At 65.6% G+C, this 26,273-nt stretch overlaps 5 protein-coding genes across 5 annotated transcripts; 3 read left to right on the forward strand and 2 right to left on the reverse strand.

Annotated features, from left to right (window-relative positions):
- Nucleotides 1–4,057: 4,057 nt before the first annotated feature.
- EMIHUDRAFT_425291 (hypothetical protein) lies at nt 4,058–7,329 on the forward strand (the record flags this gene model as incomplete). The annotated part of the gene is made up of 5 exons (XM_005763641.1): nt 4,058–4,166; nt 5,629–5,632; nt 6,230–6,535; nt 6,605–6,723; nt 6,799–7,329. The coding sequence occupies 5 exons, from the start codon at nt 4,058–4,060 to the stop codon at nt 7,197–7,199; spliced, it is 939 nt and encodes a 312-aa protein (XP_005763698.1). The 3' UTR covers nt 7,200–7,329.
- A 3,183-nt stretch (nt 7,330–10,512) lies between these two features.
- Nucleotides 10,513–11,484, reverse strand: EMIHUDRAFT_247979 (hypothetical protein; the record flags this gene model as incomplete). Its single annotated transcript, XM_005763642.1, has 2 exons — nt 10,513–10,772; nt 11,118–11,484. The coding sequence occupies 2 exons, from the start codon at nt 11,482–11,484 to the stop codon at nt 10,513–10,515; spliced, it is 627 nt and encodes a 208-aa protein (XP_005763699.1).
- Nucleotides 11,485–15,490: 4,006 nt separating this feature from the next.
- Nucleotides 15,491–17,720, forward strand: EMIHUDRAFT_446116 (hypothetical protein). The gene is made up of 9 exons (XM_005763643.1): nt 15,491–16,128; nt 16,204–16,290; nt 16,495–16,725; nt 16,800–16,832; nt 16,902–16,982; nt 17,194–17,284; nt 17,372–17,445; nt 17,519–17,590; nt 17,657–17,720. The coding sequence occupies exons 1-3, from the start codon at nt 15,520–15,522 to the stop codon at nt 16,615–16,617; spliced, it is 819 nt and encodes a 272-aa protein (XP_005763700.1). The 5' UTR covers nt 15,491–15,519; the 3' UTR covers nt 16,618–16,725; nt 16,800–16,832; nt 16,902–16,982; nt 17,194–17,284; nt 17,372–17,445; nt 17,519–17,590; nt 17,657–17,720.
- A 477-nt stretch (nt 17,721–18,197) lies between these two features.
- EMIHUDRAFT_459779 (hypothetical protein) lies at nt 18,198–20,034 on the forward strand (the record flags this gene model as incomplete). Its single annotated transcript, XM_005763644.1, has 4 exons — nt 18,198–18,288; nt 18,436–18,734; nt 19,545–19,709; nt 19,781–20,034. Coding segments are annotated over 4 exons (699 nt in total), but the record flags the coding sequence as incomplete, so codon positions are not given.
- A 380-nt stretch (nt 20,035–20,414) lies between these two features.
- EMIHUDRAFT_247983 (hypothetical protein) lies at nt 20,415–21,429 on the reverse strand (the record flags this gene model as incomplete). Its single annotated transcript, XM_005763645.1, has 2 exons — nt 20,415–20,572; nt 20,748–21,429. 2 exons carry the CDS (start codon nt 21,427–21,429, stop codon nt 20,415–20,417), a joined length of 840 nt encoding a protein of 279 aa, XP_005763702.1.
- Between the last annotated feature and the right edge of the window lie 4,844 nt (nt 21,430–26,273).

Consider the following 26,273-nt stretch of genomic DNA (forward strand, 5'->3'; position numbering starts at 1 on the left):
CGGCGGCGCTGCCAGTGCGCCCCACGCCTCGCCAAAACCTCGCCGGCGTGATGATCGACATCAGCTCACGCAGGCCCCATCGAGTCCATGTCAATCATCTCGCTCCAGATCGTCCGAGATCGCCGAGATCGCGATCTCGTCTCGAGATGAAGGATGATTGGGCGGCGGCGGCGCTGCCAGTGCGCCCCACGCCTCGCCAGAGTCTCGACGGCGTGATGATTGACATCAGATCACGCAGACCACACGTCTAGTCCATGTCCGTCAACTCGCTCGAGATCGCCCGAGATCGCCCGAGATCGCGATTTCGTGGCATGCCGCGTATGCGCTTTCAGGCGGAAGAAAGTGCCCCACCAGTGGAGGACATTCAAAACCCAGCACGCATCCCCCCCAGCCGAGTTCATGGCTGGGGCGAAAGGAGCTTCAGGTTGCCCAACCAACCGGCGCAAGCGCCTCCCCCTGGCCCGAGGCGTGTTGCGGCACGTAGCCCGAGATCGCGATCTCGCCCAGAGATGAAGGAGAGTAGGTGGCGGCGGCACTGCCCTCGCGCCCCACGCCTCGCCAAAAAGCTCGACGGCGTGATGATCGACACCAGCTCACGCAGATCCCATCGAGTCCATGTCCGACATCTCGCCCGAGATCGCCCGAGATCGCCCGAGATCGCGATCTCGCCCAGAGATGAAGGAGAGTAGGCGGTGGCGGCGCCGCCATCGCGCCCCCCGCCTCGCCAAAACCTCGACGGCGTGATGATCGATATCAGCTCACGCAGACCCCATCGAGTCCATGTCCATCAACTCGCTCGAGATCGCCCGAGATCGCCCGAGATCGCGATCTCGCCTCGAGGTGAAGGGAGAGTAGGTGGCGGCGGCGCTGCCATCGCGCCCCACGCCTCGCCAGAGCCTCGAGATGAAGGGAGAGTAGGTGGCGGTGAAGCTGCCCTCGCGCCCCACGCCTCGCCAGAGCCTCGACGGCGTGATGATAGACATCAGCTCACGCAGACCCCGTCGAGTCCATGTCCGACATCTCGCCCGAGATCGCCCGAGATCGCCCGAGATCGCGATCTCGCCCAGAGATGAAGGGAGAGTAGGTGGCGGCGGCGCTGCCCTCGCGCCCCCCGCGTCGCCAAAACCTCGACGGCGTGATGATCGACATCAGCTCACGCAGACCACATCGAGTCCATGCCAATCAACTCGCTCGAGATCGCCCGAGATCGACCGAGATCGCGATCTCGCCGGCGTGATGATCGACCTCAGCTTACGCAGACCCCATCGAGTCCATGTCAATCATCTCGCTCCAGATCGTCCGAGATCGCCGAGATCGCGATCTCGTCTCGAGATGAAGGATGATTGGGCGGCGGCGGCGCTGCCAGTGCGCCCCACGCCTCGCCAGAGTCTCGACGGCGTGATGATTGACATCAGATCACGCAGACCACACGTCTAGTCCATGTCCGTCAACTCGCTCGAGATCGCCCGAGATCGCCCGAGATCGCGATTTCGTGGCATGCCGCGTATGCGCTTTCAGGCGGAAGAAAGTGCCCCACCAGTGGAGGACATTCAAAACCCAGCACGCATCCCCCCCAGCCGAGTTCATGGCTGGGGCGAAAGGAGCTTCAGGTTGCCCAACCAACCGGCGCAAGCGCCTCCCCCTGGCCCGAGGCGTGTTGCGGCACGTTGCCCGAGATCGCGATCTCGCCCAGAGATGAAGGAGAGTAGGTGGCGGCGGCGCTGCCCTCGCGCCCCACGCCTCGCCAAAACCTCGACGGCGTGATGATCGACACCAGCTCACGCAGATCCCATCGAGTCCATGTCCGACATCTCGCCCGAGATCGCCTGAGATCGCCCGAGATCGCGATCTCGCCCAGAGATGAAGGAGAGTAGGCGGTGGCGGCGCCGCCATCGCGCCCCCCGCCTCGCCAAAACCTCGACGGCGTGATGATCGACATCAGCTCACGCAGACCACATCGAGTCCATGTCCATCAACTCGCTCGAGATCGCCCGAGATCGCCCGAGATCGCGATCTCGCCTCGAGATGAGGGGAGAGTAGGTGGCGGTGGCGCTGCCCTCGCGCCCCACGCCTCGCCAGAGCCTCGACGGCGTGATGATCGACCTCAGCTCACGCAGATCCCATCGAGTCCATGTCCGACATCTCGCTCGAGATCGTCCGAGATCGCCGAGATCGCGATCTCGTCTCGAGATGAAGGATGATTGGGCGGCGGCGGCGCTGCCAGTGCGCCCCACGCCGCGCCAGAGCCTGGACGGCGTGATAATCGACATCAGATCACGCAGACCAAGTCGAGTCCATGTCCGACATCTCGCCCGAGATCGCCCGAGATCGCCCGAGATCGCGATCTCGCCCAGAGATGAAGGAGAGTAGGTGGCGGCGGCGCTGCCCTCGCGCCCCCCGCCTCGCCAAAACCTCGACGGCGTGATGATCGACATCAGCTCACGCAGACCACATCGAGTCCATGTCCGACATCTCGCCCGAGATCGCCCGAGATCGCCCGAGATCGCGATCTCGCCTCGAGATGAAGGGAAGTAGGCGGCGGCGGCGCTGCCCTCGCGCCCCACGCCTCGCCAGAGCCTCGACGGCGTGACGATAGACATCAGCTCACGCAGATCCCATCGAGTCCATGTCCGACATCTCGCCCGAGATCGCCCGAGATCGCCCGAGATCGCCCGAGATCGCGATCTCGCCCAGAGATGAAGGAGAGTAGGTGGCGGCGGCGCTGCCCTCGCGCCCCCCGCCTCGCCAAAACCTCGACGGCGTGATGATCGACATCAGCTCACGCAGACCACATCGAGTCCATGTCCATCCACTCGCTCGAGATCGCCCGAGATCGCCGAGATCGCGATCTCGTCTCGAGATGAAGGATGATTGGGCGGCGGCGGCGCTGCCAGTGCGCCCCACGCCTCGCCAGAGCCTCGACGGCGTGATGATCGACATCAGCTCACGCAGACCACATCGAGTCCATGTCAATCAACTCGCTCGAGATCGCCCGAGATCGCCCGAGATCGCGATCTCGCCTCGAGATGAGGGGAGAGTAGGTGGCGGTGGCGCTGCCCTCGCGCCCCACGCCTCGCCAGAGCCTCGACGGCGTGATGATCGACATCAGCTCACGCAGATCCCATCGAGTCCATGTCCGACATCTCGCTCGAGATCGCCCGAGATCGCCCGAGATCGCGATCTCGCCTCGAGATGAAGGAGAGTAGGTGGCGGCGGCGCTGCCCTCGCGCCCCACGCCTCGCCAAAACCTCGCCGGCGTGATGATCGACATCAGCTCACGCAGACCACATCGAGTCCATGTCCGGCATCTCGCTCGAGATCGCCCGAGATCGCCGAGATCGCGATCTCGCCTCGAGATGGAGGATGAGTGGGCGGCGGCGGCGCTGCCAGCACGCCCCACGCCTCGCCAAAGCCTCGAAGGCGTGATGATCGACATCAGCTCACGCAGACCACGTCGAGTCCATGTCCGACATCTCGCTCCAGATCGCCCGAGATCGCCGAGATCGCGATCTCGCCCAGAGATGAAGGATGAGTGGGCGGCGGCGGCGCTGCCAGTGCGCCCCACGCCTCGCCAGAGTCTCGACGGCGTGATGATCGACATCAGATCACGCAGGCCACGTCGAGTCCATGTCCATCCACTCGCTCGAGATCGTCCGAGATCGCCCGAGATCGCGATCTCGCCTCGAGATGAAGGGAGAGTAGTCGTTCTCGCAGCTGTGCAGGCCTGTTCCTTCTGCGGCCTCAGTGTCCTGTGCAGCGGCCTCAGTGTCCTGCTGATGGCGGGATAAGAACGACCGCGTTCACGACGTGCCGCGCGCCTCGTCAGAGCCACGATGACGTGATGCCGTAGAGCCGAGCACGTCGAGTCCGTACGCAGCATCTCACCAGCTCCTGTTCAGTCAGCGGCCTCAGCGGCTTGTGCGGCGCTTTGCTCCGTTACCCGAGGCAAACCCCTTGCTGCACCAGTGCCAGGTCCGACAGGTGCAAGACAGCGCCGCTGTCTGATGCTGCCACTCGCCGCCTCTAGCATCCCCGTCACTCCCTGTACACTTCGCCCATGCCTGACGGGAGCTCCTCATGCCTTCTCTCCATGCCTGACTGGAGCTCCTGCATGCCCTGTCCCCCGACGAGGCGCCGCAGTCCGCGTCCCCCGCGTCCGTTGCGAGGTGACGGACGGCGCGACCACCTCCGCACACGCGTCTACACCGCCTTCTTGATCCCATCCACCAAGAATCAAGCGATGTGATCCCAGAAGGCTTGCGTCGTCATGACGGGTGTCACTGCCGCGGCGCCGCGCCGCGTGCCGCGTCGTCGCGCCCTGTGACGAAGGATCCGTGACCGTACTGGCTGCCATAGAAGAATGCGGAACGAGCAGCCAGAAGCAGTCGCGCGAGTCAGAGTCGGGCACGAGACGTCGAGCATTGAAACCATTCGCACAAAGGGCACGCGAGGTACGACCGTGCCCGACAGTGCTATTAAAATGACTCGGCTCCAGGCGAGGGCCTCATGGCGTTTGAGTACGGGCTCGAAGACGTCAGAAAGGCGTTCCGCCGCTGCCCAGTGGCCTGGCCTGGCTTCTCAGTGGTCTTCGTATGGGACCCGGTGAGGCGGATCACGGCGGCCTTCATCCTGCCGGGGTTTGCCTTTGGAGTGTTCTCTGCCGTGCTGGCGTGGAACAGGTACCCGGCGCTGCTCTGCCACGTCATGCGGAGGCTCTTGGCGACAGCCACGGTGGCGTACTATGACGACTTTGGAGTCGGTGGCGCCGCCTTCGAGAGGGGCTCTGGCCAGCGTGCTCTCATCACGCTCGGCGATGCTCTTGGACTGGGGTGGGCCGAGGACAAGCACGTGGCGATGGTGCAACGTGGCAGCGACTTGCACCCACTCGGTGTATTGCACGACTTCAGCTCGGTCCCAAACTCGGGGGTGGTGCTCATTGGCGTCACAGAGGAGCGCAAAACGAAAGTTGCAGCGCTCATCGACGAGCACATTGCGGCAGGCCGCGTAACGCGGTCTGACTGCTCCACTGTTTTTGGCAAGAGCCGGTTCGTCTTCTCTCCCGTCTTTGGCCGCTTCGGCCTGGCCGCACTCGCGCCGATCAGCGCAGTGCGGACCACCACCCGACTCCTCGAGGGAGAGCCTCTACTGGAGGCCCTGCATTTGCTCAAGCGCCTCGTCCTCGCATCCCGACCCCAGCACTTTCGAGTCGGCGAGCTGCAGGGCTCGCCCGTCGTCTGCCTCACCGACGCCTCTGAAGGTGAGGATGGCTACGCCGGCATAGGCGTGGTCGTGTGGGACCCAAGCGACGACACACTTCTTTGCGTAATGCATCGAGCGTTCACACGTTAATTTATGCTTGCCTTCGCAAAATTGGGGCAAGTGGAGTGGAGAGGGTCCCTTTGACGGTGATGTCCCCAATCCAATGCGGGAATCACGTAATAGTTGTGCGCAATGCGCCGCGACCGATATGTGAGGGGGCGGCGGCCTCGGTACGATGCCGCCGTCGCCACGCATACGAGTCTGCATCCCCCATGTAACCCTCTACACCTCTCCTTATCAGAATCCATGAGAAGCCGTGTGACGAGGAGTGGCCGCGGGCGCTCGACGCCCCCCGGCTCTCCCCTGCAGAACGGTGGGATAGGCTATAGAGCCCAGGCGTTTTAATCCGTAAAGGTTTCGTGCGACCGTCCCCAGTGCAGGATTCCCCTGTACAGGGTGTGAACATCGTGCACTCGATGGTTTTCCCCGGCCCATGCCGGGTACTCTCCAGTCGAATCTGACGTTTGGCTACACTAGTAGAGCCGTGGGCTCATTTCACATAGGCGCTCAGGGCACCTATCTTTGCTTTCGCCATCCTCGCCTCGGCTGTGCGCGGCGACGGAGCCCGAATCGCCGACGAGTCGACAGCCTTTCTTCGCGGAGCTCGCAGTTCCGGCTCGCTCATCGCTGACGAGGCGACAACCTTCCTTCGCGGAGCGCGCAGTTCTGGCTCGCTCATCGCCGACGAGGAGGCGCCGCTCGTGCTTCCGCCTCGGCTGGCCGGCCGCCGCCACAGCCGCCGCAATGGCGTGTGCGGGTGGCAGCAACGTGACTCACGGCGAGCCACCAAACTGCTAGTCTTCACTTGCCTCGTGGGCACAGTCTGCTGGTGGAATGTGGCCAGCCGGCCGCTGCCGCCACCGAGCGAGGCTGCTGCCTTTGGCGACGTGCTCGCGACTGCGGCGCGGAGAGCCCTCGGCGGAGGGCTGTCTGGAGCGGCCGCGGGCGTGATCCAGGTCCTCACACTGATGTGGCTTCGCACCGGCATGCACTACCAGTACAGGCACGGCGTCTCCACGCGGCATGCGCTCCGCACGCTCTACTCTGCGGGCGGGATCCCACGGCTCTACCAGGGGCTCCCCTTTGCTCTGATGCAGTCACCGCTCGTCCGCTTCGGCGACACGGCCGCCCAGTCGGGCATGCTCTCGCTCCTCGCCTCCTCGCGCCTCACTCTGAGCGAGCGCACTGCCTGCGCGAGCGCCGTCGCCTCCTGCTGGTGGCTGGCAGCCACTCTGCTCGACTGCTCCGTGACACGGCGCAGACAGGTCCGAGACATGCCCCGTAGGAGGCTCGCGGTCACTCCGCTCGACTGCGTCAAGACGACGCTGCAGGTGGAGGGGTCTGCCGGCTGGGCGCAGCTCCGCCAGAAGGTGCGGGCACGAGGGATCGGCGTCTTGTACGACGGTGCGATCGCCGAGATGGGCAACTACCTCCTCGGCCAATGGAGTGCGCGTTGAACGAGAGCAGATCGTTCACTAGGCGCGCTCGCCAACATGGCCGCCTCCTTCCTCGGCGGCTTGCCCTGGTGGCTGACCTTCAACGCCCTCTCCGCCGCTTTGCCCGTGGACGAGGCCTCGCCGATCGCGGCGCAGCTCGCCCAGCGCGCCGTGGTCGGCTTCCTGTCGACTGCAGTCTCGGATTGCCTCACCAACGGGCTGCGCGTGCTCAAGACGTCGCGCCAGACGTCGCCGACCTCCCTCTCCTACTCCGCCGCCGCCGCCGCCGTCCTGGCCAAGGACGGTGTGGCCGGCTTGCTCGGGCGCGGGCTGCGGACCAGACTGCTCATCAACGGGCTGCAGAGCGCGCTCTTCGTGGTCGTGTGGAAGCTGATCGAGCAGCGGTTTGACGCCACGTGGCTCTCGAGAGGGGGAGGCGGGTAGAGGCGTGGGGTCTGCACTCTCAGACACGCCGGGGTGACCCTCTCTGTATATCAATGCCTATTCTTCGTTCCAGCGCCAGTCTCCGCAGGGACCGCACCTGTGTTTGTGACAGAGATGTCATAATTTCTTCTTTGTGTCGTCGCGTTTGGAGTCCCTACATACCTCAAGCAGACCCCCTGTGTGTAGCGACATGTACATGTACATGTGTGCATGCACACACGTGTGTCACGTCCGCACATGTACATGTGCCGCCGGTACTCTATAGCGCCGTATGCCTAGGCGGTAGAGTCTATAGAGAGCTCTAGCTGCGCGGCAACTCTCGGTCGCCGCGATCTCTCCCCCTCTCCGCATTGAGGCGTGCACCTCAGCGCAGCGACCAGCGTGCGAGCCGCGTTGAAAAGTGAAAATCGCAGTGTTTTAGAGCCTTCGGGAGCGGAACCCCCTCTGGGGTCCTCATCTCAGCCCGCGGGTGCGGCACACGCGTGTTCTCTTCTCGGAATGTGCTTGTCGCAGTGGCCGGGCGGCGCGAGCGCTAGGACGGTGTTGGCAAAATTGGACCCTCCGTGGTAGAAGCAGCGCGAGAGGGTGAGCATCATCTGCGAGGAAAGTGCCTCGTGACACACTCTGGGCGGGCGGCGCGTCAGACTTGCGCGTGCAGGGCGAGGGGCGCGTTACCAGGTCCAGGAAGATCTCAGCAACGTCGGAGCGGTTGAAGTCGTGCTTGAAGACAGGGTTAACCATGCACTCTGCGCAGCCTTGGGCGCGCACACGCGCTGTCACCGAGCGGGGGAGAAGGACGGACGCGTTTAGGCCGGCGCCACTGCCGAGCACAGCCGCCTTGAGAGGCGTGTTGTCCGTCGCGAGGAAGAGGGGCACCTGTGGGGTATGTCCTGAACGAGTCAGGCACAAGCACATGCTCGCGTGTGGTCCGCCGCAAATAGAGAAAATGGTGCCTTGCCCTCGCGGACAAGGCAATCCAGGATCCTCGTCGCGTCACCCACTGTCATGCGCACGTCCTTCTTGAGCAGCACAGGGGCCTTGGCAAACTGTTTCGCGAGCGGGCAGCGGGAGCTGAGGTGCGAAGGCGTGGGCGCCGACTCCATACAGCGCAGCGCAGCGGCGCGCCTTGTACGGATTGCCAGGTGCGCCGTCGCCGAGGCGGAGGTGCACGCCGTCGAATGGCTGATCGGCAAAGAGTGCCCGCCTCCGCGCCTCTACGGTTCCTCTCAGGTAGGGGGTGGCCGTAAACAGCGCGCGTATAAGGCAGCCGAGCGAGTCTGCGCGGAACTCTCCGCCACCGCGCTCGCCACGGGACGCGTTGCGACTGTGCCGAGGGTGGGGCGGTTGGTGGCGCTGATCGGACGAGAGGTGCCAAGATCGCTCTCACTGCGATCCTTCCTAGGTCGCTAGACCAGTGAGTGTTGCCAGTGACCCGCGTGTACTGCCTGCCGCTGCTCCAGAACTCGTCACCGCCCGGCGCTGGTCCATTCCACCGATTGACTGGCACATCCCTCAGCGCGGCCGCCTCCTCCGCAGTGACTCGCCACTCGATGCGTGTGCTGCCCAGATCGGTCGGCTCGAAAAAGTCAGAGAGTGGGACGGGCGACAGCCAGTCGACCAGCAGCACCTGCGGCGCCAAAGGGAAATGGGTTTCGGTCACGGCTGGGAGACGGCAGGAAGGTTGCGGTGCGGACGCCTGCCGGCGGTAAGCTGCCAGGCGCAGGAGGTAAGCGATAATCCGGAAGCGGTCACCGAATCCAAGGCATCGGGGGTTGGTCCCCGGCATGAATGGACGGCACGTGTACACAAGGTATTCTGCGCCCGGCTCATGGCGGTGCGCGGCATGCCACCGGGCGTACTCGCTCAGCCAGTGGGCGCATGGCGTGGGCTGAAGGTGCAGGAGAGGGCGGCGCTGCCCGGCGACAGGGGTAGCCCTGTGATGGCGGTGCATAATGGACACTCCCTGGCTTCCGCAAGGCGGCTTGTCAGAGGTGTGCGCCAGAGAGGGACGCGCGTTGTTTGTCGAGTTTGGCGCGGCCGCACCGTAGAAAATCACCTAGCGCGGACAAACAGGTACAGAGATCGATCGACACGGTCAGGCACAGCCCTGTCAGTTCACGCGGTGAACCGTGAACCCGGTTCATGAACCCAACCGCCGGTTCATTCACGGTTCGCGGTTCACGGACTCGGCACTCGGGCGGGGCGGGGCTAGTTGGTTCACGGTTCACGGTTCACGATTTTGGCGTGAGCTGACCGGTGCGGCCTCCGAGTCGGCGTCTAGCGCGAGCGCGAGAAGGTTTTTGCTCGCCTTCCCTGGGGACGGGGTGTTGGCTGTTGCATGTCTGACTGTCACTGTCTGTGCGATTTCGTGAACTGAGAGGCCTGGCCAGGCAGCGCCGGGTCCCAGAGGCCAGAGAAGGCTGCAACCGCCTCTAACCCTGCTAATACGCCGGCCACGGCCCGTTTGGACTCGAGAGTGGCGCCGGCGCTGAGCCTCGTAGGGGCCGCCGGGGTCTCAACCTTAGGATCGTACAAAGTACAAAAACCAGAGCAGCTACGCTTCGCTCGCAGTTCGGCTACGCCGAACAAGGAGGGGAGACGTGACACAATCGACGGAAGAAACTCATGTGAGACAGAGAGTCACGCCGGACAGGAGTGAAGCGCCGAGCTGAGCCCTGGTGTCGCGGCGGATTGATAGGAGCCAGTGGGGGTGGGAGAGTCGAGTCAGATGCAACAGCACCGTCTCGGCAGCGAGGCCCATGATGGCGACGGCGGCGACGTAGGCGAGACGGCGGCGAGGGTGGCGACGGTCACGATGAAGGAGGCTTGACGAAATGGATGACGCCGTCGCGCAACATGACATCATCGATGTCGTCGTCCTCGAACTGGTTAGGCTCCTTCACCAGGAAGCGCATTGCCGTCGCCAGCTTCTTTGCGGCGCTGCGCGGGTGCGTGCGCCCATCCGCCTCTGTATCGTCTCGGTTGTTACACGTTTTTGGATGCTATTTGGGGTTACCTCACGACCCGCACGAGGTAGGCGGCGCGCAGCGCCGCTCTCGCAGGCTGTTTTTGACTGCTTCTCGATTAGCTTGCGTCCGTTGCGCTGCACCTCACACGCTGACGTCGGTGACGTGAGATGCGACTCCAACATACACATACTGCTCACACGTCAACGAAGCCGCACATAGACACAGAATCGCATCGAGCGAGAGCCAACAAGAGAGCCGGCACACACAATAGACAGGCAGTGCGACACAGCCCGCCAGCACTCCCAGCTCCCACCGTTCGGCCCGCTAATTGGAATCTAATTGGCTTAGCGCTTGCCTCGCTCGTGTGCGCCCCTCCCTGCGCGGCGACCCCCTCCTCCGCGCCCGGACATGTTGGTGAGGTACGCCTGTCGCCTCGCCGCCTTGCGCGCCGCGCCCGCCCCAGCCTGGCCGTGCACTCCGCCGCCGGGGCGGCTGCTTCCGGTCGCAACCTTGCCCGCGCCGCGAGGGAAGGGGAGGGCATCCTTGCCAGGTGCATCCTTGCCGGGCGCCTGCTTGCTGGGCTTGCCTTTGTTGGCCCGCTTGCCTTTCCCGCCCACGTCCACCTCCACGTCCGCCTCCTCCACGTCCTCGCCCTCCCCGCTCTCCTCCTCGCTCTCCTCCTCCTCCTCCTCCCAGAAGCGCCTCCCCGACTTGAACGCTCCGATCTCGTGCTGCAGCTCCTCGTCGCTCTCCTCGTCGCTCCCCTCGCCGCTCCCCTCGCCGCTCCCCTCGCTGCCCTCCACGCTCTCTTCTCCCTCCCCGCCGGCCGCCTCCACCCGCCTCCGCTTCGCAGGCTCCTCAGCCGCCGCCGCCTCCTCCTCCTCGCCCTCCTCCTCGCCCTCCTCCCAGTCCCACTCATCGCCGCCCTCCTCGCCGCCCGCGCCCGCACGACTGCGCTTGGCCTCCGCCGCCTCGCGCTCGGCCAGCATCCGCTTGAAGCGCTTGCCGTTGACGTGGCCCTCGACCGCAGACGGCTGGCGCGAGACCGGCTGGCGCGTCACGGTGCAGTAGAGGAGGTGCTTGCTCTGCTTGTGCGGCACCAGGTGAGGCGCGTGCTGCTCGAAGTCGTACGCGACCAGCGCCGCCTTCTTCCGGTAGGTCTTGCCCTCCCAGTGCGCCCGCAGCACGTCCAGCTGTGGGAGGCACTCGTGCCCCGTGGTGGAGCAGCGCACCTTGCCGCTGTCGAGGACCTCCGCGTCGGAGTGCGCCGCCACAAAGTCTACGACCGCCTTCGGCGGGGCGGACGAGGAGGACATCGCGGTGCAACGCAGGTGCAGGCGCAGGTCAGCTGGGGCACGTGGGGGCGCGACGCGGGGCTGTTCACTTCACCCTGGGGACCCGGCTCTGCACACAGCCCAGGTACGACGGCAAGAAACCCGAGGGGAAGCTGTTCACTACACGACTGCTTGGAGGATTTTTTCCCGTTCATCATTTGCCGGGCGCTTGCGGTTGTGTGTTCTTCACCTTCCTACATACATACACACCACATACATGGACATGGACATGGCCATGGACATGGACATGGACATGGACATGGACATGGACATGGCATGGACATGGACATGGACATGGACATGGACATGGACATGGACATGGACATGGCACATGCACATGCACATGCACATGCACATGCACATGCACATGCACATGCACATGCACATGCACATGCACATGCACATGCACATGCACATGCACATGCACATGCACATGCACATGCACGTGCATGTGCATGTGCATGTGCATGTGCATGTGCACACATGTACATGTCATGTGTGTGTCTTGTGTGTGAGCCTGCTTGTGTCTGTGTGTCGCTCGTGCGTGTCGTCATCATCTGTATCTCTCGAGTTTCCCTCGCGGGAAACTCGCGAGTTTCCCTGAGTCTGAGAGCTGGTCTGGGGCAAAATCTGAGGCAAAATTGAGGAAATCGACAAAATACCCAGGCGGTCGCAGGGTAATTTCCAGGTATACACGGTTCTCCGCGAAATTCCCGGCATTTTGCCGATTTGGCCTAAAATTTGGCTGATTTTGGGCCCAAACCAGCCTCACCTGCTACAGGCCAAGCACTTGGAGCACTTGGAGTGCAGTCATTAACCGCACATCCAGGGCCGGGGAGCTAAGAAGCGCACCCAGCGGGCCGGATGATTGGCATCGGGTTGCGGGCAAGAGAGCCCTAGCCCTGGGGGTTTGCGTTCGCAGGGCAAGGGCCGTAAAGTAAACACGGGTCTCCGAGGGTTAGCCCCGCGTACCGGGTTTCCCCTTAACTGCAGGACGCCCCCTCTACTCGAAGCTAATGAACACCACACTGCACGCCCCACACCACCGCTCTACACTCACTTGCGCAGCCTGTTCTTCACCTTTCTACCTAACCTAACCTTGCGGTGTGCTCTCGTCCGTGCCTCACCGGCCGGCGAGTTTGCTAGAGCGTAGAGGCGGAGAAGCCTGCTCTAGTCTCACACGTCGCGTGCCCTGTCGCCTGTTTGTATTATTCCCGCTGTTGTTTGTGCCCTTGGCACCTCGGGTGCTGGGGGGGGGGGCGCGGGGGCGACGGGGGGGACGTGGCCGCGAGTGGCGTAGTGCCGTACGCTTACTCGTGATGTGTGGCAGCCCGCAGCTGGCTGAGAGTGTCTTGTGAGCTTGTGTGTGTCTCTTTTCGCTCACGGACGCGTGTCGTCATCATCTGTCCCGCGTCCACCCATACATACCGCGCTGGTGTCCAGTCCGAGCCTGACTGTTCTTCACCTTCCTACCAACCTAACCTTGGGTCTAAATTTAGTGCGTGTGAATGAACTTTAGTGATAGTTTAGTGCGCTAGCTTTAGTGTGTGTTCGAGTGCGTATATAGCACGACATTAGCGCGACTTTAGCGCAAATTTAGCACAAATTTGACACATATTTAGCACATATTTAGTGTGCGTTATCTCCAATTTGCGCCACTTTTAGTTCACTTTAGGTGCGGGCAGCTGCAAGGGGGGGGTGGAGGCTCCCATCGTCTACACAGCGGACCCGACCTCCTGTCGGGGAGCTCGCCACCTCGCCCTTGATCGGGACACGGAACACGTGGTGACGCTGCTGCAGATGAGCGGCACATGGGCCTACGAAGAGGCGACCTCGGGCTTCGTGCCTTGGGAGGCGGCCTTAGGGTCGCAGCCGCCCTCAGGGGCGCCTGGGGGGCGGCTCTGGCCCGACGTGGGGGCCGCCCAGCAAAGCGGCCTGGGGACGAGTGGGGACAACCGGATCACGGGCGACCGACCGACGAGGGTTCCGAGCGGGAGGGCGGCCTGCACCGCCACCAGGTTTGAAGGAGGGGTGGTCATCCTTCCGGCCGCCGCAATTTCTGGGTAGCCCAGAATGCAACCCTGTTGAAGCCAGCCCCTTCAGCCGCCGTCTGGTATGCTGCGGAGCAGGTCAGGAAGCCCCGGAGGGGTATGAGCCGAGGCCATGCCCAGGGTCAGGCATAAAAGGGGGGTGTTTTTCCGTCCGTCCAATCAGCTCACGAGAGTAGTTCTTGGAGCACTTGGAGTGCAGTCATCAGCCTCACATCCAGGGCCGGGGAGCTGAGAAGCGCACCCAGCGGGCCGGATGATCGGTCACTCGCCGCGGCTTGCAGTACAGCGCCACTGCCGCCTCGCAAACGTCGCGCACAGATCCAGGAGGCTGCTCACCAGGCAGCAGAGTGCTGCGCCGGCGTGCAGCAGACGCTGCGGCGCTGCGGCGCCGCCTCCCCGCCCTGCCCATGGAGCAGACGCGCGGCAGCACGGCCCTCCACCAGCTGCAGGAGGTGCGCACTTCCCACAGTCCGAGCCTGGCTGTTCTTCACCTTTCTACCTACCTACCTCCCACAGTGGAAGCACAGGATGCTCCCTCAGCACACGCAGCTTTGCGCAGCGCAGCGCACGGGCCACGCCACGCAAAGCCGACCCTCAGTCTGCCCGAGAGGCTGTCTGCAGAAACCTGGCAAGCGCGCACTCGCCTCCTCCGCGGCCATGCCCTCCGCGCGGGCGAGCGAGCAAGGCGAGAGTGGAGGTGAATCGAGTCGCCATACACTTTTGGCCACTTCTTATTTATTTAGTTCGCGTTCTCATCGAGACAAAAGAAAAAATAAATAAGAGGGCTCCCGCGGCGATCAACACCGCAACTCCTTTTCTAAATTTCACCACTCTTCTTACGCGCGACGACGCTACAGCCTACCAAACCGTTGGGACGGTCGTTGCTCGCGCCGTTGGGAAACGCAAGGCGCACCTTTTTGTTTTGAAGACCTCGATACTTAGCGCACTGCTCGGGCGAGAGCTCAAACACGTGCCGCGTCTCGTCTTCGCCGCCGGCTACGCGCACAGACACAGTACGCGGCAGCGCCGACACGTCAACCCGCGTGTACGTCAGCGACGGGTCGCGCACGCCGCACGAGGCGCATGCGTGCAGCGGCAGCGCGTGCGCCATGCGCTCGTCGCTCCACTCGCCCAGCAGCCGCCGCTTCGTCTCGTCGGAGACGTGCACGCAGCGCTGCAGCAGCGCCGCCGTCTCGTCCTCGGGCCGCTCCAGGTCCATGACGACGTTCGTCGAGGCGTGGAAGCGCGTCTCCAGGTCGATGGCCGCCTGCTCGGCCGCGGCGAGCTTGCCCTGGTCGACGCACATGCCGCACACCGCGTGCGCCGGGCAGCCGCACTGGCCGCGTTGTGGGCGCACGGTCTTGGCGACCGCCGGCGCTGCGCGCCGGTCGTGCTGCTCACGCTGCCGGCGGCGCTGGTCGCGCGCCTGCCGATCGCGCGTGTTCGCGGCGGCTGCATCTCCTGCTCGTTTCGCTCGAACCCGAGCGGCGGTCGCCAGGCGCTTCAGGTCGGCGGTGCTGCGCGCGCGGCCGTCGGCTCTGCACAGCCACATGTCCTCCTCCTCGGCAGGCTCGCACGGCTTGCCGTCGAACTGCGGCGGGAACCCGCGACGACGCTTCGCCCAGGCCGGGCACGATGGTGCCGCGACGAGCGGCGTCGAGGCGACGGCCATCGATGGGTCCAGAAGACTTGGAGACACTTCTAAACCAAAAATCGAGCACAAGTGCGTTACATGGGCATGGCCGGCGTTTCTGCACCGAACGATCTTACTTTCGGTAGGTAGGTAGGTAGTAAGGTGAAGAACAGCCAGGCTCGGACTGGACACCAACGCGGTATGGGTGGACGCTAGACAGATGATGACGACTATCGAAAGTGTTGATCGATAAAAAGAAAAGCTCGCTCCGATGGGAGTTCGCCTTCTCACTCATCGACCTGGGCCGCCGCGACTTCGCGTACCTAATCTACCATGGCGGACCGCGCCTCGCACGGCGGCCCTGGGCTGGTCGACGACCGCCTCCGAGCGATGCAGGCCAACCTGGAGGCGCTAATGGCGCAGGTCGAGGAGAAGACGCAGCTCGCGGCGGAGGGCTTCAAAGAGGCGGGCAAGCAGCGCGAGCTGGTGATTGCGCTCACAAAGAAGATTGACGCGGTGAGCAAGCGGAACAAGGCCCTCGAGAAGGAGGCGACGCGGGCCGAGCTCGCAAGGGCCGAGCTCGTCACTCTCGCTGTCCAGACCGACGAGGACGCCGCCCTGCTCGCGGCGCGTGCGGCGGCGGAGGAGGCGCGGCAGTCGCTCTCGCGGGCGGAGGCGGCTCTGGCGAGAGAGGCCGAGGAGCGGCGGACCGAGGCCGCGGCGGCGGAGCGGCGGCTGGCTGCGCTGCGGGAGGAGGGCGGCGCTGCGGTGGCGGCGCTCGAGGAGCGTTTGGCTGCCGCTGAGGCGGCGAGGGAGAGGGAGAGGGAGGGGGCGGCGGCGGCGGCGGCGGCGGCGGAGTCGGCGTTGCAGTCCGAGCGAGAGGCGCGCGCCACCGCCCAGGAGGCGGCCGCCGCCGCAGAGCGGAGAAGTGGTCCGCTCGAGGCGAGGGATTGCTCTCGCGGCTTGCGCCAGCAGGCGGGCAGCTGCCTGTGACGCGTCCGGGACACGGCCCTTCAGGCGCAGCTGCTCGAGGCGCAGCGGCGGATCGAGAGCGTCGAGGGCGACGCCATCGCCTCGTCGCGGGCCCTCGCCCGCGCCACCGAGGAGCCGCCATAGCCCTGACCCTGACCCTGACCCTGACCCTGACCCTGACCCGGACCCTGACCCTGACCCGGACCCTAAGCCTCGCCCGAGCCACTAGAGGAGCCGCTAGAGGAGGGTCACTAGGAGCCGCTAGAGGAGCCGCCCTCGCTCGAAGCGAAGTGCCGGGTCGGTCCCTCACGCACCGCCGGTCGCACCTCTGGTCAGGAGTCGACTTCGCGCGACGCGACGCTCGAGTCCGCCTCCAGAGAGATAGATAGACAGAGAGATGCCTCCCAGCCGCCGACCTCGCCCCGCGCGTCTCGGACGCGTCGTGCGCGTGGCCCGTAGGTCCCTCTCCCGCCAGCTCATCTCTCCCCATCTCTCCCCATCTCTCCCCATATCTCGGTGGCCCGTAGGTCCCTCTCCCGCCAGCTCGCCGCCTCCAGCGAGCGAGAGGCGGCGCCTGCCGCCGCAACGCCACCCGGCCGTGCCCCGTGCTCCGGCAGTGTCTGTCCGCCCCTTTGGTGTAGGCGGAGCTGGCCGCCGGGCTGGCGGGGCTAGAGGCGGAGAAGAAGAGGCGGGTTCGGTGGGGGTGAGGCGGCGCTCTTCAGCGCGACGTGGCGTGTGGACAGGTCGAGCTGGGAGAGGCGAGAGCTCAGCTCGAGGCGTCGAGGGAGACAGTTGCCACCGCGGCCGACTCGTCGCGAGCAGAGGCGCGAGAGGCAGCCGAGAGGCAGCCGAGAGGCAGCCGAGAGGCAGCCGAGAGGCAGCGGAGAGGCAGCCGAGATGTGGGCGTGATGTGGGCGAGGCTTGTCGGGAGCAGAGGCGGAGGGCGGAGCTGCGCAGTGTCATATCCTCATATCCGTGGCACGTGCACGACACGTCCGAGACATGTCCGAGACATGTCCGAGACATGTCCCGCAGGCGGAGGCGGAGCTGCGCAGTGCGCTCGCCAGTTCGGCGGCGGCAGAGGAGGAGGCGGCCACACTCAAGGAGGAGCTTAGCGCGCGAAACGGTTTGCGCCGCGCTTGCCCGCGCCCCCGCTCCCCCTCCCAGGGGCAAAGCAGCGATGCTCGTTGATGACTCCTCCGCGCTTCCCCAGGCGCGCTGCGCAGCCTCGGCTCCCAGCTGCTCAAGCTGCGCGACGAGCTCGCCGCCGCCACACAGGAGAAAGAGGCGCTCAAGGAGCGGCTCGCCGCTCCTCTAACTCCTTCATCAACGCATCAACGCATCAACGCACTCATTGAAGGCGCTCAAGGAGCGGCTCGGCGCCGCTGACGCAGACGTCGAGGCGAACGCGTACGCGATCGCGGCACTGCAGGCCTGCCCGCCCGCCCGCAGGCACCCGACTCGCCGAGTAGCCACTGACTTTTCAGTTGTCGCGCAGGCGGCTCTGCGTGAGCACGCCGCGGCGCCGCCGGCTGCAGCCGCGCCCGCCGCGCCCGCCGCGCCCGCCGCGCCGGACGTCAGTAGCGGCGTGAGCGGCAACGGGGAGAGCCTCACAGGGTGATTGCTAGAAGAGAGGGAGAGAGGGAGGGGGGGAGGGAAAAAAAACTAGTTGCCGGCCTTTCCTGTTTTGCCCCCCCCCCCCCCCCAAGGGTGCCACCTCGCTCTCCCCTCGCTGCCCGCAGGTGGGGCCGCGAGTCCGACGCGGACTACTCCGTCTACTCCGTCCAGCCCTCCGGCTCCGTCCAGCCCTCCTGCTCCGTCCAGCCCTCCTGCTCCGTCCAGCCCTCCGGCTCCGTCCAGCCCTCCTGCTCCGTCCAGCCCTCCTGCTCCGTCCAGCCCTCCGGCTCCGTCCAGCCCTCCGAGCACCACTCCTCCTTGCCGACCTCGCCCAACCCGCAGCACTCTGCCTTGCCGCCGCCGCCGCCCCCAAACACGCAGCCAGCAGACACGCCGCCGCCGCCGCCAGCGCCCAAATCACCGCCGCCGCCGCCGCCGCCGCCGCCGATCGACGACGACGTGTTGGACGCGGCGGTCGATGCTGCTGTCCGCGCTGCCGACGAGGCGACGCAGGCGGCCAGCCATACACATAGGCCACCTCAGCCGAGCAGGCCCTGCCTGTCTCATGCCCACGACACGTCCCCGACACGTCCACGACACGACACGTCCACGACACGTCCCCGACACGTCCCCGACGCGTCCCCGACATGTCCCGTGCAGGCGGCGAGCTCGACCGAGTGGCTCCGGGGAGGCGCAGAGAGGCCGGGTGGCGGCAGGGTCGACGCAGCCTCCCGGCCGCCCCCGCCCCCGCCCCCGCCCGCCGCCGGCGCGCCGCGGCTGGGTGCGTTTATGGGCGGGGCGCTGGGCGCGGGCGTGGCGAGAGCAAAGGCGGGGTCGCCGCAGAGGCGGGGAGAGGGCGGCCTGTCGGGGCGGGGTGGAACTTTGCTGGCTGGTGTCTCGACTGTAGGAGAAGATGCGGTCGGCGAAGGAGACGGCGCTGCTGCTGGGGGAGGGCATCGGCGCGATGCAGCCGAGATGCAGCCGAGATGCAGCCGAGATAGCGCTGCTGCGGGGGGGCGTCGGCCAGGGGATGCGCGGGCGCTTGGCTCCGACGTGTGTGGACGCTGTCGTGGACGTGTCGTGGACGTGTCGTGGACGTGTCGTGGACGTGTCGTGGACGTGTCGTGGACGTGTCGTGGACGTGTCGTGGACGTGTCGTGGACGTGTCGTGGTCGAGTGGTGACGTGTGGTGGACCTCTCAACCCCTAGACCTCTCGACCCCTAGACCTCTCGATCCCTAGACCTCTCGACCCCTAGACCTCTCGACCCCTAGACCTCTCGACCCCTAGACCTCTCGACCCCTAGACCTCTCGACCCCTAGACCTCTCGACCCCTAGACCTCTCGACCCCTAGACCTCTCGACCCCTAGACCTCTCGACCCCTAGACCTCTCGACCCCTAGACCTCTCGATCCCTAGACCTCTCGACCCCTAGACCTCTCGACCCCTAGACCTCTCGACCCCTAGACCTCTCGACCCCTAGACCTCTCGACCCCTAGACCTCTCGATCCCTAGACCTCTCGACCCCTAGACCTCTCGACCCCTAGACCTCTCGACCCCTAGACCTCTCGACCCCTAGACCTCTCGACCCCTAGACCTCTCGACCCCTAGACCTCTCGACCCCTAGACCTCTCGACCCCTAGACCTCTCGACCCCTAGACCTCTCGACCCCTAGACCTCTCGACCCCTAGACCTCTCGACCCCTAGACCTCTCGACCCCTAGACCTCTCGACCCCTAGACCTCTCGACCCCTAGACCTCTCGACCCCTAGGCGAGGGGATGCGCGAGGACGTCGACATGGCCGTCAGCTTCGCGCGCTCCTTCAAGAGCAACCGCAAGGGCGCAGCCTCGCCCGCGCTGGACCGGCCTCAGCACGAGTCGGCGGGGGCCGCCGCGGCGTCGGCGGCGCAGGCTGCAGCGGCGCTGCACGAGCGAGGCAGTGGCAGCGGCGTGGGTAGGGCCGGGGGCGGGGCGGGTCTGAGCTGTTCCCTGGTGTCGCTTTGATAGGCGAGAAGCTCAGCCAGCTGGACGACAAGTTCCGCTCGCTCGCGGACGGCTGCGAGGACTTTGCCGCTTCGGCGAGAAAGCTGCGGCAACAGCAGCGGTGAGGGCGCTGCCCGTTCACGGCGTCCCTGCTCGCGGACTGCTTAGGGTGGCGCTTGCATGTTGCACATGTTGTTGGAGGAAACTAGACGGCACATGCCGGGCAATAATTTGCACAAAGATGTAAACGTACGCGATTCCATAAAGTACCCGGGGTCAATGGCGATTTTGGCGTTGTGGGGGGGGCTCATCGTTCATTTGTGATTTGAGAACATATTAGATATTTCCGCGCGCCCGCCCGTGCCGCCTCACATGCACATCTCATGCTCATCTCTCGGCGCCGAGCGCGCTCGCGCAATCGGAATCGCGAGCGTGTGCGTGTCCGTTTGTGGTGCGCAGCTCAGGGCACAGGGGTGAGCGTGTTTGTCAGAATATGTCAGAAATATTCGGTGTAAAAAACGAGCAGCAAAGTCAGGGCTCAGGCACAAGAGAGCTACGCGACGATCAAGATCATCGAGATACGAGATCCCAACACCCAAGACTGCTAGTCTTCGAGTACTATCGACTATATGGTCCGGTATATGGTCTAAGCTATCCTCTACCCCTCGGCGAAGGCCAGCACGATGGAGATGCGGCTGGGGGAGCGTCGCACCAAGTAGTCGGTCTGGCCCCACCAGTCGCACACCGCGGCGCCGTCGGCCAAGTCGACCTCTACACCGGGCCGGATCGCGTGCAGCCAAGAGTCTCGCGCGTCGCCTGCAGGAAGGCTCGTGGACGGTCCAGGGGAGTCCGTCGCGCCATCGCGTGCGGCCACAAGCCTCTCGCGTCGCCTGCGAAGTGGAGCAGTGTGCGCGGCTGGCACATTGCGTCGATGTCGAGGTCGCTCCACGAGCGCAGCCCGACCTCGGAGGGGTCCCGCCTTTGGGGACACGCCATGGCCGTGTCTCGGACACGCCCCGGGCAGGCCCAGGGCTTGGGAGGGAGCCTCGCCTGCGCGGCGGCAGGCCGTTGGCGCCGAGCAGCGCGTCGGAGGGCGAGAAAGTGGTCACAACGGAGGAGAGGAGGCCGAGCACGAAGACGTGCGGCCCGTCCAGGCGCGGGTCGAGGTGCGGGTCGAGCTGGAAGAAGGAGTCGCGCCGCAGGTTGAGCGTCAGGTCGCGCAGAGCGCCGACGTTGTACAGGCCGCTCCCCCTCAGCCGGCCGGCCAGCGCTCCCATGGCGGGCGGCAGCGCCGACTCGTCAAAGTCGTCTCCGTAGCCCCACGGAGGCAGCGCCTGGTCGGCCTTCTCCGGCCGGCCCGTCACGCGTGTGTTGTTGACCACCTCGCGCGTCGACTCGATCGAGCCGTCCGCCGGGTTGAGCACGTGCGCCCTCCGGTCGCCGTCGTAGTCGTAGCCAAAGGAGAGCGCGGCCGCACGCGCCTCGGCCGCGAGAGCCTCCTCCTCCGCCTCATCCACGAAGCCAGGCTCGAGCCTCACTCCCGGGTTCGCCGCAGGGAGCACGAAGCCGCCGTCGGACACGCGCCGCAAATACTGGGCGTCGCGGCGCGAGCAGGCGCGGGTGGCGAGCCCGCGTGAGGCCCGCAGGAGGAGACTGGGCGAGAGCAGCCGCATTGGGGCTTAAGTTAAACAGCAGATGGGTCAGACGCGCGCTGGACGAGAGAGCTGGCGAGAGAGCGACCCGGGCGCCGGCGACGAATTGGCTTTCTTTTTGGTACCTGTGTCGAACCGGTGTGCTGTGCGAGAGAGTTCGAATTGTTGAATTCTTTTGGCGTGCCGTGTTGTGCTAGGGAGTTTTGTTATAAGATTCTTTTGGCGGGCCGCGCCTAGACGGGAGCGAGCATGGCTCGATAGAGCCGAGACCCCGTGTTGAGGCGGCGCTCCTTTGGGCGGCTGTTGAATCAGCAGATTCCACCTCATCTTTCCATTACTCTCATCCCAGTGGATGGACGTCCGTACCGTACGTCCCTTTGTGTTCCTCTCCCCGTCCGCCAGCGAGACGCTCAGTCGCTGGCGGCCGCGGTTTTTCTGTGACCCACCACCTCTCCCTTGTGTTTTGTCTGGGGAGGGGCTTCTCCTGCGGAGTCGTGCGTGCGCAGGGCTCCTCTTTGCTTTCTTCTAACCCTCCGCGGTTCCCCATTCAAGACTAAAGATCGAAGATTGAGATTGTGGATTGAGATCGCTGAGCAGCAACACGGGCCAAAATGTGGAGATAGGAGATGGAGAATGCAGATTGTAGATCCTAGCGCCCAGCGCCCAGCCTGCCCCAGCCATCCGCCGCCGCCGCCGACTCTGCTACCTCCTCCCCTCTATAAGGCAAGCGACTTTCTCTTTAAGAGAGAGATTTTTAGCAATACCAAACAACTCTAACACTCACACGTCATTTGGGGCCTGGAGCCCTGTTCACGCGCGCGCGAGACGTGCAGACAGGGTTGCCAGGTGAGAGCGAATGGCGCGGTTCACGCCTCGCACAACAGAGAGAGAGATGCGCTCTGCATGGTGGGACATAAAAGAGAGCGAGTACTTGGGCGAGTAGGCTGTGCGGTCAACGCTGCCGCGCGCGACTTTGCGCGCGAGGCGGCGCAGCTTGAGAACGGCGGTGGGCGAGAAGCCGCCGCCGAACGTCTCGTGGAGCAGCAGGTTGAAGTTGTTGCGCTTGACAAAGATCGCGTCGTGGTAGAAACCGCGATGCGCCTGAGCTCCCCGGCCCTGGATGTGAGCTATGTGAGGTTAATGACTGCACTCCAAGTGCTCCAAGTGCGCCTTGACGTAGCCGTGGCCGGTCTTGTGGGAGAAGGGTTGGCTGGGCTGCCCGCGCGCCTTGTTTTGTTTTTGCTCTTTAATAATAATAATAATTGTTATAATTAAAACGGACATCCCAAGCTAGGGCTGGGTCGAGGACAGACTACACGTCCCCACCTTTGCAGGATTTTGCAAAAGCGAGGGGGAGGAGGGCGCATCGCCGCGCGGAGAGGGCACACGGCACAGGGGATCTCTCTCGCAAAGGAGGTATCTTTTTTGTTCTTTGCCGACGCACTGGAAATTCTTTCTGACAGTTTTTGTTTAAATTCTTTTTGTGTACCTGTGTTAGTGCCAGTGCGCGCCAGTCCCGTGCCCAGTGTTGTGCGACCCTATTTTTCGTAAAATAGTTAGAGGCTGCGCAGGCCGTCCCGTTTGCTGTTTGCATAAAAAACGCCTGTCTGTTGCGCTCAGCGCTGCGCGCGCGCGCGCCGGGGCTGTCTCACTCACGTGCCGCAATATGTGTCAGACACGGCGGCTTCTGCCACCTCTCGATTGGCTCCACTTTCTACGCACACCTACCGGGGAAGGGGTGCTTGGGAGCGGGGGCGGGGGCGGGGGCGGGGGCGGGGGTGGGGGCGGGGGCGCGCAGCGCGCGGCGCGCGCAACAGAGGGTAGGGTGGGGAAGACGGCGAGGAGGGGGCGGCGGCGGCGGCGGCGGCGGCAGCGCGCGCGCGGCGCGCGCGACGGAGGGGCGCGGTCGCTGCTCCGTCTGTGCCAGGGACGCGCGCTCTGCGCCGCTGCACAGAGCGCGCGTCAGGCAAAGGAGGGCAAGCGTGGCAGCGCGGGACGCGCGGCGGCGGCGGCGAGCAGCCGAGCGCTCCGTGAGCGGTGAGGCGGCCGGGCGAGGGCGCGGCGGGTGACGGGTCAAGGGAGCAGCCCACACCCGGCGTCGCTTTTTGAGCGACGCCTGTGGCACGCCTGCGCAGGGGCCGCAGGGCGGTCAGTTGTGGGGCGAGGCGGTGCCGGCCGCGGGCCGGGTGCAAGGCGCCGGCCTCGGCGCCGCCTCGGCGCGCCGCACGGGCGCGGCGAGCCTCTGAGCGGGAGCCGAAGGTTTGCCGCGGTGCGACGGGGTGGCGGTAGGTGGGGTTGCTTGACTTTGCCGCAGAGGTCGTCCCTAGCTGTGAACAGCAAAACGGGACAGTGTTGGTTTGTAAAATTCTTTCGGCCAAGCGCCCCTTCGTCTCGCGGTGGCCCGCTTGCAGGCTTCACAACAGCTCAGCTGCCATCCGCCAGTCCATGCCGTGAGCGATGCCAAACTTGGTAGTGCACGATGCTGCACTCGCGGCGAAGCGGGAGGCGCTCGCCGCCGCGCAGTCGGCGGCGATGGTGCGGCCGGCTGGCGGTTACGGCGCGACGGCGCTCTCCAAGCCGGACCCGAATGCTCCAGCCCAGCGCGCCGAGCGAGTCCGCCGCCTTCAGTTCATGGTGCGCGAGCGCGAGGAGGAGCGGCGGCGGCAGCGGGGAGAGAAGGTGAAGCCGTTCTCTCGAAAGAAGAATTACTACGACCGGCTCGGCCTCCCGCGCGACTGCTCGGCGGCAGAGGTGCGGCGCGCATTCCGGCGCCTCTCGCTGCTTTTCCACCCGGACAAGCAGCTCGGAAAGAGCGACGAGGAGGTGGCGGCGGCGTCGGTCCTCTTCCGTGAGCTGTGCGAGGTGCGCCGGGAAGCCGCAGCCCTTCGACAGCCCTCCTGCAGAGACACGGCAGCCCTTCGACAGCGCTCATGGGACGAGGCGGCGGTGTCCTGGACATGTCCGCGAGGGTGCGCACGCATTGTCACCACAGGCGCACGAGTGCTTGGCGGACGAGCCGACGCGGCGCGAGTACGACCAGATGCTCGCCGCCAAGGCGTGTCACGTGCCTCCGGGACACTTCCGAGACCCTTCCGAGACGCCTCCGTGACCCTTGTGTAGGAGCTCCTCCCTCGGAGGGACGTGCCGCTCGACGATCTCGAGGCGGCTTACCGCGCCGCGCAGCCGCCGCGCCGCCGCGCGCCTCCCGTCTACATCGAGGTGCGAGATGTGGGGAGATCTCGGGAGATGTGGGGAGATCTCGGGAGATGTGGGGAGGAGGAGATCCCGCCTAGATCGGATGCGGACTCGCGAGCTGCACAAGCGGGCGCCTTCTCGCACACCCTTTTGGCACACCCTCACCCTTCTCACAGGTCCTCCTCGGCCTCGCGGAGCTGCACCGCGGCACCGAGGCGACAGTCCGCCACGTGCGGAGAGACGCGGCGCGCAGGAGCGTCGAGCTGGCCCTGCTGCTGCAGCTGCCCGCAGGCACTCCCTCCGGGGCAGAGCTCGTGTTTGAACGGCTCGGCGACGCAGGCGGCGGCGGCGAGGCAGGGGCGGGAGATGTCGTCTGCGTCGTCCGCGAGGTTTGCGCAGCCCGAGAGGAGGGGGGAGAGGGGAGGGGAGGGGAGGAGGAGGCTGCCCCCGCAGACCCGCTCCGCTCCTCGCTCTTATCTCCCCATATCTCCCCATATCTCCCCATATCTCTCCAAATCTCCCCTTATCTCCCCATCTCTCCCCGCAGGCGGAGGACGCGCTCTTCAGCCGCCAAGGCGACCTCTCCCAGCTCTCGACCGCCCGTCCCAGACGCGTCCACACGACACGTCCGAGACACGTCCCACAGCTCTCGCCCGCCCGTCCTACGACACGTCCACGACGCGTCCCCCCCCTCCCCCCGCAGGCGACGACCTCGTCCACGTCTCGCGCAGGCAGGCGCTGCCGCACGAGCTGCTGCTGCTGCTGGAGGCGAGCCGGCCCTCCCCGCCTCCGCCTCCTCACCTCCGCCTCCTCACCTCCGCCTCCTCACCTCCTCCGCCTCCTCACCTCCTCCGCCTCCTCACCTCCTCCGCCTCCTCACCTCCTCCGCCTCCTCACCTCCTCCGCCTCCTCACCTCCTCCGCTGCTCGAGGTGCCGACCCTCGAAGGCGGGACGCGCCTCGCTGTCGGGAGCACGCTGCTGCCCCGACTCGTGCGGGGCTGCGAGCAGGGCCAGCTCCGGCTGCCTCGGCTCGGCCTGGCCACCTCCGCAGGCCTGCCGGCCCATATCTCCCCTATCTCCCCCTATCTCCCCCTATCTCCCGCGCCTGGCCACCTCCGCAGGCCTGCCGACGCGAGCGGTGGGCGGCGAGCCTTGCGACGGGGTCGCGACGGCGCGGCTGCGGCGCGAGGTCGGGGAGGCGGAGGAGGAGGCCGTCGCTGTCTCCGAGGACGGCACTGCGCTCGCTGCCCGAGGCGCTCACTCCTGCGGCACGGAAGACACTTCCGAGACACTTCCTGCGGCACGGGCACAGGGGAGACGTGTCCGTGACGCGTCCCGTGACGCCCGGTCGCATCCCGCAGGCGACCTCATCCTGATCTTTGGCGCGCGCGCCGCCAGCGCAGCGGCGGGGCGAGAGCACTTCCCCCAGCCTCCCCACGCCAACGGGTCAGTGAGTTAGGGGTCGCCGGTGCTCCGCAGGCGCCTTCATATCCTCACCGGCCTCCCCGCACCGCCCCTCCTCCTTCTCGGCCCTCGCCCTCGCCCGGCGCCATCGCCGCACAGCGCGGCTGGCCAGGCGCGGCAGATCTGGGGAGATCTGGGGAGATCTGGGGAGAGATCTCAGCCGCACAGCGCGGTCGGCCAGGCGCAGGAGATATGGGGAGATCTG

The sequence above is a fragment of the Emiliania huxleyi genome, assembly GCF_000372725.1.
Source record: "Emiliania huxleyi CCMP1516 unplaced genomic scaffold EMIHUscaffold_621, whole genome shotgun sequence".
Lineage (NCBI taxonomy): Eukaryota > Haptophyta > Isochrysidales > Noelaerhabdaceae > Emiliania > Emiliania huxleyi.

Excerpts from the sequence above, each read along its gene's own strand:
- EMIHUDRAFT_446116 (XM_005763643.1), top strand. The coding sequence starts at position 15,520 with ATGGCGGACCGCGCCTCGCACGGCGGCCCTGGGCTGGTCGACGACCGC. Across the intron at positions 16,129-16,203 it reads GGAGAAGTGGTCCGCTCGAG|GCGCAGCTGCTCGAGGCGCA; the intron begins GCGAGGGATTGC and ends ACGGCCCTTCAG. Across the intron at positions 16,291-16,494 it reads CCCTCGCCCGCGCCACCGAG|GAGTCGACTTCGCGCGACGC; the intron begins GAGCCGCCATAG and ends ACCTCTGGTCAG.